The sequence below is a fragment of the Musca autumnalis genome, unplaced genomic scaffold (assembly GCF_047663935.1).
Source record: "Musca autumnalis isolate F117 unplaced genomic scaffold, ASM4766393v1 scaffold_1, whole genome shotgun sequence".
Taxonomy (NCBI): domain Eukaryota; kingdom Metazoa; phylum Arthropoda; class Insecta; order Diptera; family Muscidae; genus Musca; species Musca autumnalis.
Genome location: NW_027411644.1, coordinates 108,191,962 through 108,204,366, shown reverse-complemented (window position 1 = coordinate 108,204,366; position 12,405 = coordinate 108,191,962). Strand labels below are relative to the sequence as shown.

Sequence of the window (12,405 nt, the reverse complement as noted above, 5' to 3'; positions counted from 1 at the left end):
TTACTCCACTTATTACCTCCTCGAGAGCGGCCGGTTTTGCTTTTGGGCCCAAATAGAACCACAGGAAGTCCCCCTTGAGCTGGCTGCTAATTATGTTTATTGCGTCACTTCTCAGTATGTGATCCAATATTTTGTCGCCGGTCGTTTTTTCGATGGCCTCCTGGTGTTCTTTTGGCAATCTGCCGGACCCTCTACTGGCGTCGAGCACTGCATAGCACTGTTCGTCCCTGTAGTACTTCCTGGCTACCTTGGAGTAAGAAGTTGGCGGCTCCGCTCCGTTTTCTGCGACCATCTTCCTCTTCTGGAAGGTCTTGGAGTCTTAATTGAGTCACACCATTCATGTCCGAGCTCACTTCTTCGCCCTCCTTCGAAGGGTTCTTTGGGCAGTCTCCTTCGTGTGGGTTTTGAATTGGTTTGCTCGGGGCATTCGAGTGTGGGAAGCTCTTTTTCTTCTTACTCGGCTTAGCGGTGTTCTGTTCCTCGGGAGACATTATCCTCTTCGCCGCTTCCGAGGAAGTGGAGGGAGTATTATTGGTCTCTTTTGGAGCATCCCGTTGTTTTTTGTTAAGCCGCGCCTGGTTCTTCTTATACCTTCGTGTTTGAGCCCCAGTCCACCGCACTTTATTTGTTGTAAGTTTTGCGATGTTATCGCTTATTTCTTCTACCATCTTTTGGACCTCCTCTTTATTTGGGTTTTCCACGACGGTAGTATTGTTTTTGCTGTTGCTGTCGGATTCGGAGTCAGGGTCGCTCCCATACTCTGATGGTTGGGTCAAGTTTAATCTATCCCTAGGCTTCCCTGTCTCCTCCTCCATTTTACCTTTAGGTTGTGTGCTTGTAGCCGTACCTTCGACCACAGATGCCAAGGCTCCCACATCTGTGGGAGATGTTTGCTCACGATCGCTTGATGACGACGAGGTGTGACTCGCAGGCAGATCACTGGTCCCCGATGGTACTGGGTTATTTAGGGCCTGTACCGTAACTTTTGTCTCATTTCCAACATCCATATTTGTTTTTTGTTTTAGGGGAACACCCTCGTAGTCAGTTTTTTGTCCGCGGGAAACTCGAAGTTTCCAGAGGTAGGTGATCGTACCACTCCACCTCAGACAGTACAGTCACTAGTGATTTCCTAGTTTGGGGTAGAGTGATACGATCGTCCACCTCTCCCTATCCGCCGGTGGGGACTGACAAACACCCGCGGGACTGACAAACACCCCTAACCAAAGATTGTCAATATGTAAAACATAATTTTAACAAATCGAATAGAAATTGGCATTTTGTTTTCCAAATAGTAGAATATATCATTGGTTTTAGTTTGAGTCTGTTTTATGGTATTAAAAGTTCGGACCCATCTAACAGAATTTTTACTCTATTTTCATTTATTCCATGTGGTTAAAAATACAAATAAGATTTTTCAAGTGTATTTCTTTCCAGAATCGATGGACGAGGTCAATACCTTATCACTATTGCAATGTACATTGAGAGGAATTTCTACGGAATGTGTATAAATAATAATAATAGCTGGGAGAAGATGAGCCTCAAGCACTTTATACGTTTTACTTATTTCGAATCTGTTATTAAGAAAACCAACGGCCGATAAGAAATTTCAGCTGTTTGCAAGTGACATTAGTTGGAAATTGCCAGTAATTGCGGATTAATTGAATATTTCGGAACAAAATGAAAATAGCAATTGCGATTATAATTGTTTCGGTGGTAATTCAGGTGAGTTTTAAATATGAACATATAATGAAATATAAACCTCAACTATTCTTGCGCAAACTTTGCAAACCTCATTCTACCACATTTATCACTCAAATATGAATTTCATACCTTCCTATTTTTTTAGGTTTCCCAAACCTCACCATTGGACCGTCCCAAACGAAGTGAGCAGTTTGTCAGACGTTTTGAAAGAATGGGAACATTGGCTAAAAGTTTAATTCCACGTACCGAGGTGGTCATACGCAATACTATACAAAAAATTCCCAAAGCTAATTCTTACAACAAATATCGCCAGGATCTGCAGTCGTATATGAACTATGTTCATCAATACAACACAAAGCGAGGAAAGTGTTATGAGAAATCTTTTGATCTCATTGGTAAATATGCTGAAATTATGGAACGTTATGACAAACAAAATGCTACCGAAGAAGCGCGTAAAGTTCGAGCATTACTCAAAGAATGTGGAAGTGAAAATCTAAGTCGTGATGTTGACGAATGGATTGATGCTTATGAAAAATCCAATTTTGATGTAGAATCACAGAAACTGACATCAGAAGATACCCGGAAAATAATGACACTTTTGCAGGAGATGTGCTAAACGTAACGAAAGTGATAAAGAAATTTGTGATTTGATAGTATTAGAAATGAATTTACAAATAAATATAAAATGAGCTTTTATAAAAAAATTATTTGTACAGTTTGGAAATCACAGAAATATATTTTATTTCGTAACCAAAGTTACGAACTGTAAAGAGAAATTACTAAAGAAGAAGACCAGTAGTGCGATTCTCTAACCCATTTTTTGAGTTACCGACAAATGTCGGTAAAGTTAAAATGGTTATAATTTCGGTAATTAACGATATTGTTCGGTAAGTTAGCGACCAATAAAAAGTATTCGCGAAGATCTACCGATAGCAACAGAGTTGTCAACATTTATTTGAACTTTTCTTCCATAATTTTGCGTTTTAAAGTTACCGATTTTTGTTGGTAACTCAGAAAATGAGGTAGAGAATCGCACTACTGAAGCTGAATTCTTGTTCTATGAAAATTTAAAAAGAAAAATATTTCCTTTATAAATTTTTTCATTTGACATATGTTTCGTTTATAAAAGTTTTCTTTTAAAATTTTCATAGAAATAGAATTGAGCCCCTGCCTATAGAATATAGCAAGCTCTACGCAAAAGCAGAGGAGACCAGAACGATTTCCTTAATCCATTCCTCAAAAACTAAAACGCCTTTTATATCAGACAGAAAAATCTACTTACTTACTTAGCTGGCCCATTACAGAACATTTGTTCTATAGGCCGAACTAAGAAGAGATCTCCATTCCTCTTTATTTGTTGCTTTGCACTCTGGAATACCGCGCCTTTTCATGTCATCATCCACTTGTTTGCGCCATCTATTCCTTGGCCTGCCAATTCTGCGTGCACCGCCATGTGGCCTTTTTAGCGGGTTCATCATCGCTCATTCTTATGATGTGGCCTAGCCAACGCAATCGCTGCATATCGATACGTTTAACTATATTGATGTCGTTGTATATCAGATACAGCTCGTGGTTCATGCGACGTCGATATTCACCGTCAACGCAGATTGGTCCGTAGATCTTTCGAAGAATTTTTCTCTCAAACACACCAAGCACTGCCATGTCTGCTTGCGCAAGTACCCAGGCTTCGGAGCCATACATCAGCACGGGTAGTATCAGTGTTTTGTAGAGCGTTATTTTTGTTTGACGAGATGTGGCTTTGTTTTTAAACTGCTTACTTAAACCAAAGTAGCATCTGTTGGCCAATACAATTCTTCTTTTTATTTCACAACTGATGTCGTTTGTTGTGTTTACGGAGGTGCCGAGGTAGACGAAGTCTTTTACTACCTCAATATTATAGGAACCAACTTCCACAGTCGGTCCGAGCTCAAAGGACGCATTGCGCGTCGACACCATCAACTTTGTCTTCTCACCGTTTACCGCCAGACCCACTTTAGCAGATTCTCCTTCGACCTTTATAAAGGTATCAGTTACTTCTTTTACTGATCGGCCCATGATGTCTATATCATCAGCATAAGCAAGTAACATGTGACTATTGGTGTAGATTGTGCCACTTCTTTTGACGTTTGCCTCTCGTATAACCTTTTCTAGCAGGATGTTAAAGAGGTCACATGAAGGGCTGTCTCCTTGTCTGAAACCTCTTTTGGTACCAAACTCTTCGGAGAGGTTCTTTCCTATTCTAACTGAGGACCTCGTGTCAGTTAAAGTCATTTTACAAAGCCGGATGAGCTTTGCGGGAATACCAAATTCAGACATGGCTTGGAATACCTTTGAACGCAGCGGGCTGTCGAAGGCTGCTTTATAATCGACAAAAAGGTGGTAGGTGTCGATCTGCATCTCTTGGGTCTTCTCCAGGATTTGCCGCAGGGTAAATATCTGGTCAATGGTGGACTTGCAGGTCTAAAGCCGCATTGGTATGGTCCAATTATCTCGTTGACCATAGGCTTTAGTCGTTCGCACAATATCCCTGACACTATCTTATAGGCAATAGGGAGAAGACTTATGCCCCTATCGTTGGAGCATACAGTCTTATCTCCTTTCTTGTGGACGGGACATAGGATGCTCAGGTTCCAATCGTCGGGTACTCGTTCTTCCTGCCAGATGGTGCTAACTAGCTGATGAATACACCTTATCAGCGTTTCGCCTCCGGTTTTGAACAGCTCGGCTGGTAAGCCATCGGCCCCTGCTGCCTTATTATTCTTCAGCCGATTTATTGCTGTCTTTACCTCATCTTGGCTGGGCGGTACAGAAAAATCTAGTTACAGAAAATTGGACAGAATGACAAGTTATAAAAAAAACAGAATAACTTCTTAATTAGATCAGAAGGTGTTAATATAGAAAGCTAGAACTTTTTCTCATAGAAGACAACAAAGACGTCTCACAGAAACAATTTGTTCTAACAGAATAAATGAATATTTTATTATCAGACCAGGGCCAGGATTCTTGTTCTGTGAAAATTTGAAATGAAAAATATTTCCTTTGTAATTTTTTTCATTTGACAGTTTGAGCCCCAGTCTTCTTATATAATGTGTTTTTATCGAACGCCGGAAGGACTTCTCTTAGAAGACAGATGTAAAATGAGATAGCCTTCTTAAAAAGCAAGTAAGAACGCCGTTAATTTCAACCGGGCCGAACTTTTTATACTCTCCACCAAGTCTTTATTGAAATAAAATGAAACAATTGGTTTCTTTTCGTTTCTGAAAGTATAGGCCTCGACACATAAGAAGCATGGCATTCTTGCTTAAGTCATATCTGATAAAAGACTAAAGTCCAAGTTCGACGTAATAAAAAGATTTCAGGATCACATTTGAATTAGGTCGAACTTGGTCTTTAGTCATTTATCAGATATGACTTAAGCAAGAATGCCATGCTTCTTATGTGTCGAGGCCTTAAGTTCTTCCGCCTAATGCCGTTAGCTTATGCTAACTGAAGAATATGTTGCAAAAACCATAAAAATACCGAACATTGGGAGGTACCGCTCTATGGGGGCTACATTAAAACGTGAACCTATACTAACAAATTTCTGGGGAAAAGTTTTTTAGACCCAAAGAAGACTGCACACCAAATGACAGGAATTTCTGTGAAAACCTTAAAAAATCCGAAAATAGAAATGTACCGTTCTATATCAAAACGTGGACCGATATAGCCCATTTTCAATACCAAACAACCTAGGAGTAATAGAAACTTCTGTACCAAAACATAGGTGTCACCGTGATGTAATACTATGCACGCCCGCCTTGCACTCAGAAGGTATGTAATTCGATTCCCAGACCAATAAACATCAAATTTTCAACGGTGGCCTTAGTAATGTGGGCGACATTTCCTGAGTATTTCAGCGATGTAAAACTTCTCTACAAGTGGTGTCTTAAAACACGCCGTTCGGATTCGGCGATAAACAGTAGGTCCCATATCATTGAGCTAATAAGAATCGGAGTGCACTCATTGATATGAGATAAGTCTCCCTTGTCCCTTCTGGGATGTTTGTGGCACAATTATTACCAAAACATAGGTCCATATTTTGATATAGGCCTTATATAAAGCAACGCGCCGATTTAAGGTATTTTGAGGAACATTTGATCATCAAGTTGTATGTAACTTCAGATTTTGTGTTTTCAGTTGTTAGAATTTTTTATTAAAAACTGTCTATATAGGCCCACGTTTTGGTATAGGGCCCATAGAACGGTACCGCCCAACTTTCTGTATTTTTAAGATTCATCCTACAGTGTCGGTTAAAACTAAAGCAACCCTCAGTACATTTTTTTCAATTGATAATTTTTTAAGGAAACAAAGTTGCAATTTTTTTGGTATTCTTCTTTTTATTTATTTATGTCATTATTATTGAAAAAACACAAATTTAAGGATTTCAGAATTTTATAAAGACAAGATAAAATTAAAAAAAAAATTAAACAAAATTATTTTTTTTAATTATTTGTTTTCAATTATAATCTTATATATAAAAGGCAATGTGTGTATGTTAGTATGTTTGTGTGTTTGTATGTTCCGTATAGACTCAAAAACTGCTTAACCGATTTTCTTGAAAATTTCAGAGAATGTACAGGGAACACCGGTGGTGAAAATAGGCTATATATTTTTTGCATTTCGGAGGGGGCGGGGTACCTCCCTTATGCCCTATTTTTTAAAAAGCTATTTTAACAAAACTGACGAACGTATCGGTGAGAAAATTAATTTGCGAGAGAATGGTTGTTGTGTTTCCGACCCTATGTACTGGTTTGGGGCCCAACGACCAGACCACGCCCACTTTTTGAAATAGCTTATATATCAAAAACTTCTTAACCGATTTTCCTGAAAATTTCAGATAATCTACTGGGAGGACCCGTGGTGAAAATAGGGTATATATATTGTTGAATTTCGGAGGGGACGGGGTACCTCCCCCATGCCCTATTTTTTAAAAACTCTCTTTTTACAAAATTGACGAACGTATCGGAGAGAAAATTAATTTGCGAGACAATGGTTGTTGTGTCTGCGACCCTAGGTACTGATTTGGGACCTTAAGACCCGACCCGCCCATTTTTTAACCCGTGATGAAAATATATTATATATTGTGTTGAACCCGGGGGGGGGGGAACCTCCCGATGCCCTATTTCTTTGAAAACGATATTTTAACAAAACTGAAGAACGTATCGGTGAGAAAAATAATTTGGTTGTGTCTCCGACCCTATGTACTCATTTGGAACTAGACCACGCCCACTTTTTAAATATCTTATATGTATATCCAAAACTACTAAACCGATTTTCTAGAAAATTTCAGAGAATGGATAGTGATGACCCCTGTAGGGGGCGGGGTATCTCCCCTTTGCCCTATTTTATTAAAACTCTGTCTTTGCAACAAAATTTACTAACGTATGGCTTAAAAAATAAATTTGCGAGACAACGGTGGTGGTACTTATTTAGGGCTTAAAGACCCGACCATGCCCACTTTGTTAAGTATGTTATATCTCTGAAAGTACTGAGCCCATTTTCTTTAAAATTTCCGAGAATGTACAGCGATGGCCCACCATGAACACCCGTGGTGAAAATAGGCTATATATTTTTTTTTAAATTGAATTGTTTTTGAATCTGAGGGGGAGGGCATAGGGGAGCCTCCTTATTTCAAAACACTTTTAACACGCACAATTTTTAAATATGTTACATCTCCAAAACTTCTGAACCGATTTCCAATTCATTTTCAGATGATGTACAGGGTTGGCCACTGGCGGAAATAGGCTATATAAACTTACGAACGTGTCCGTTTACCCAACCCGTGTTACATATTTTAGCATTAAGACCCGATCACTCCCAATTTCTAAAATATGTTACAAATCAATGGAAATACCAGATGTTATGCATAACGAAGCTTTGGTCTTATAGGAAAGCAAGTCTTTAAATTAGAAGGCAACCTATCGATAGCTATAGCTTTATCAGATATACATTATAAGAAGGTACACGGACGACACAGTCGACCCTTAAGTTTCCACTGAACATTTTTTTGATTGAATTAAACACATGCAATATTAAATAGAAGTTATCATCTGGAAAGAATGTACGATGGCACATAAAAATTCCTAAGAAGCTTTAGAACGATTCTTGAAGGATTTAAGAACAATTCACGTTTAGATTTCAGACAAACACTTTCAGTTATTGTTTAAACTACGTTTAAATTTTATATTATGTTTTTTTCAAAATAGTCTGGCTTAATCCCATTGTTGTTGTTTTAATATTTTAAAACAACTATTTTATTAGTGGAAAAGATTTGGCATTGCTCGCCAAGGGGTAAGGCAGGGAATACTATAGTTTCGATCCACGCCACTGGATCTCATCAGTTCCCTTGTTTCTTGTTTGTGGATATTCTCCACCGAAGTTATTTTTCAATAACTTCTTCAACAAGAAACTTTTTATACCCAAACATCAATCGTCAGCTCGAAGTATAAAGGTAAGCAAAGAAAAAAGTTCAATGAGAAGTTTTTCCTTGGCAACCTCATACAACTCCGACGAAAGTGTCTGCGAAAACAATTCAACCCTCTTCCACTTGTATGTGTCGTCGAGTTTCGACGAATGCACACACCAAAATTGTCTGCTTTACAGCAAAAACAACACACGTCGTGCCAGTGTCTTCAATTTGAAGCATTGTGGCGTTTTTTTATTGGGATAGCGTTTGCAATTTTGTTTTTTTCAAAATAGTCTGGCTTAATCCCATTGTTGTTGTTTTAATATTTTAAAACAACTATTTTATTAGTGGAAAAGATTTGGCATTGCTCGCCAAGGGGTAAGGCAGGGAATACTATAGTTTCGATCCACGCCACTGGATCTCATCAGTTCCCTTGTTTCTTGTTTGTGGATATTCTCCACCGAAGTTATTTTTCAATAAAAGGGTATTGGGTATTTTATTGGGTATAAAAAGTTTCTTGTTGAAGAAGTTATTGAAAAATAACTTCGGTGGAGAATATCCACAAACAAGAAACAAGGGAACTGATGAGATCCCTATATGAAATTTTGGCCCTATATGAAATTTTGGCGGTATGTTAACTGATGACTTGATGCATGCATTTATTTCATCTGCTGGTTGTAGATGAAATAAATGCATGCATCAAGTCATCAGTTAACATACCGCCAAAATTTCATATAGACACCAACATTTCCGAAGATGTTTTATTTATAGTCACTTGCAGTTCCCGACTAATTTGCGATGCAAGAAAAATATAATTTACTTAAGAAAAGGTAACATAAAACTGTTTCAAGGGCCAGCAAGGCGGACCGGGCCGGCTAGTCTAATATATAAAAGGCAATGTGTGTATGTTAGTATGTTTGTTTGTTTGTATGTTCCGAATAGACTCAAAAACGTCTGAATAGATTTTCTTGAAAATTTCAGATAATGTACTGGGAACACCGGTGGTGAAAATAGGCTATATATTTTTTTGAATGGTCGTCGCGGAAGTGAAATATCGCGGTCATCCCAAATTATTGAAAAATGTATTATTTCAGATAATATACCTAATTTTAGTAAGCGTAACTACAAAACCGCTATAACACTGGCTTCAATATGTGGGATAACGCGGTCAACGCCATAGTTTGGAATACAGTAAAATCCCCATAACATGAGATGTCACTATATAGAAATTCCGAAAAATCGATTGGGAAATCTTATGAAATTTTGTATGTGGAGTTTTTAGGTCTGAGAATAGGTCGTAATCTATTTTTTTATCCCGCTAAGTGTAGTGACCGGTGGTCCTCCCCACAATTTTTTTAAGAAAACCGCGAAATTCAAGATACCTTTTAATATATTGTTTACAAATTGTTTGCAATGCTATGGTAATTACAGTCTTGACCCTGAATGGTCGTCGCGGAAGTGAAAATCGCGGTCATCCTAAAATTTTCAAAAATGTATTATTTAAGTTAATTAGAACTGTCGTAAGCTGTTTTTATACGGCTAGGAGTAGTGACCGGTGGTCCTCCCCCACAAAGTTTTTAATAAAATCTGAAATCTTTGATATTTTTGAACGTATTGTTTACAGATTGTTTTCCCTGAATGATCGCGGTCATCACAAAGTTTTCAAAAATGTATTATTTCAATTAATATACATAATTTTAGTAAGCGTGACACAAAAATGATATAAACACTAGCTTGAACAAGTGGGATAGCGCGGTCGTGAGCTATTTTAATACGGCTAAGTGTAGTGACCGGAGGTTCCCCTTCAATTTTTTTTTTTTTAAATCTGAAGTCCATGATATTTTTGAACGTATTGTTTGCAATACTACTGTAATTACTGTCTTGACCCTGAATGGTCTTCGCGGAAGTGAAATACCGCGGTCATCACAAAATTTGCAAACATTTATTATTTCAGATTATATACATAATTTTGTAAGCGTGCCTAAAAACGCTATAAACGCTGAACACTAAACAATAAGTGGGACAGCGCGATCAACTCCACATTTTGCAATACAGTAAAATCCGGATAACTTGACATGTCACAAGATCGAAATTCCAGAAAGATCCATTGGAAATCAGACAAAGTTATTGATATACAATACAATATCATCATTGGAATCCGATTTTTGAAAATATTAAATTAAATACAGCAAAATCTCGATAATAACAACTACAATTTATAGAAGTAATTTTTTTTATGAATTATATAAATGTTGCCATACATATCCCGAAGGAATATACATTTCGCTGAGGGGTATTTTACCACTATTGCATATAGAGCGCGAAGAAAAAAGGCGTTACGTTCGATCGGGCTGAATGAGGCTAAATCCACCAAAAATAGCGAAAATCAGGCGCCTCCGTTCTATGGGAGCTGTATCAAAACGAGGACGTATACTGAACAGTGGCTATATCTCTGAACTATCGAAAATCGGGAGGTACTGTTTTATGGGAGCTATATCAAAACGTGAACCTATTACTGTTACATACCGAGCGCAAATAAAAAGGCGTGTCTTTCGGTCGATACGAATATTTATGCTCTCCTCTTCAAAAAATATATTAAAACCAGATTTCAGCCATTTCGGTGTGATAATGATGTTAAATCCTCAAAAATAGCGAAAATCAGCCGGTACAGTTCCATGGGAGCTATATCAAAACGAGGACCTATACCAACAATTCTTTGCAGTAATAATTACGACCCCAACCGAGACCAACAATCCAATATATAGCAATGTTAATTGACGTGCACCGACCATTATATGTGGGTAACAAAGTGCTTTAAACTGTCAATTTATGGTGAAGGGTATAATAAAAGAGATTTTATATCTTAAATTTGGGGGATACCATTATATGGAATTTATGTCAAAACATTGATTTATATTATGAAGTTTCTAGAGGGATGCCTAATTATGGGTGTATCAATACTGGATAGATAACTAAAGTTTACACGGAGAACCCAAACAACGGGCCAGCAACGCGGACCGGGTCAGCTAGTTATCTATATATATAAAAGAGCTCAGTGAGTGAGTGACTGACATATCATCGCCCAGACGAAACCGCTGAAGCTATAAAGCTGAAATTTTGACTGTGGGTTGCTGTCGGTGTGTAGGGGTGAGATAAGGCTGGGTTTTTGGAAATTCGACCTAGAGGGGTACGAAAAGTACTAAAAGGTACTAAATGTGGTACCCTTTGTATTAGGCAAACGGGAAGAGCTAGAATTCTGAAATTTGGAATGAGGTTAACTGATGGAGAGTTAGAAAGATGTACCAAAGGGTTTTTGGAAATTCGACCTATAAGTGTCCGAAAAGTTACTAAATTTGGTACCAATTGTATATTTTTAACGGATATAGCTACAATCTTCATATTTGGTATGGGAACCAAGGTTGGGAAGTGGTGTTGATATAAGGAAATGATTTTGGAAGTTCGTACTTATGTGTACGAGTAGTACTAAATGGTACTAAATTTGGTACAATTTGGATTTGGGTGAACGGATAGAGCTGAAAACCTGAAATTTGGAAATTAGATTACCGTTGAAGTGTACGATTGAGATATGGGGGTAGTTTTGGAAATTCATAATTATGTGTACGAAAAGTACTAAATGGTACCAAATTTGGTACAAATTGGATTAAGATAGACATGGAAACCTGAAATTTTGAATTAATATTACTGATGGAGTGAAGGATTGAGATAGTTTTGGAAATTCTTACTTATGGGTACGAAGAGTAGTAAACGGTACTAAATTGGGTACAAATTGGATTTGGGTGAACGGATAGAGCTGAAATCCTGAAATTTGGAATTTAATTACTTTTGGAGTGTAGGATTGAGTTAGTCTTGGAAATTCGTACTTATTGGTACGGAAAGTACTAAATGGTACTAAATTTGGTACAATTTAAATTTAGTTGAACGGATAGAGTTGGAATCCTGAAATTTCGAATTAAGGTTACTGATGGAGAGTAGGATTAAGGTAGTTTTGGAAATTCATACTTATGGGTACGGAAAGTACAAAATGTACTAAATTTGGTACAATTTATATTTGGGTGAACGGATAGAGTTGGGATCCTGAAATTTGGAATAAAGATTACTGATGGCGTGTAGGATTGAGGAAGTTTTGGAAATTCGTACTTATGGGTACGGAAAGTACTAAATGTACTAAATTTGTTGGTACAATTTGGATTTGGATGAACGGATAGCGCTGGAATACTGGAACTTGGAATTTAATTACT

At 37.7% G+C, this 12,405-nt stretch overlaps 1 protein-coding gene and 1 pseudogene across 1 annotated transcript; both read left to right on the top strand.

Moving 5' to 3' along the window:
- The window catches only part of LOC141390741 (aquaporin-like), a 434,687-nt pseudogene that overhangs the window by 222,258 nt on the left and 200,024 nt on the right, over positions 1 to 12,405 (top strand).
- On the top strand, positions 1,578 to 2,405 carry LOC141390740 (uncharacterized). The gene is made up of 2 exons (XM_073963688.1): positions 1,578 to 1,722; positions 1,847 to 2,405. Exons 1-2 carry the CDS (start codon positions 1,678 to 1,680, stop codon positions 2,315 to 2,317), a joined length of 516 nt encoding a protein of 171 aa, XP_073819789.1. The 5' UTR covers positions 1,578 to 1,677; the 3' UTR covers positions 2,318 to 2,405.

Excerpts from the sequence above, each read along its gene's own strand:
- LOC141390740 (XM_073963688.1), top strand. The coding sequence starts at position 1,678 with ATGAAAATAGCAATTGCGATTATAATTGTTTCGGTGGTAATTCAG. Across the intron at positions 1,723-1,846 it reads TTGTTTCGGTGGTAATTCAG|GTTTCCCAAACCTCACCATT; the intron begins GTGAGTTTTAAA and ends CTATTTTTTTAG.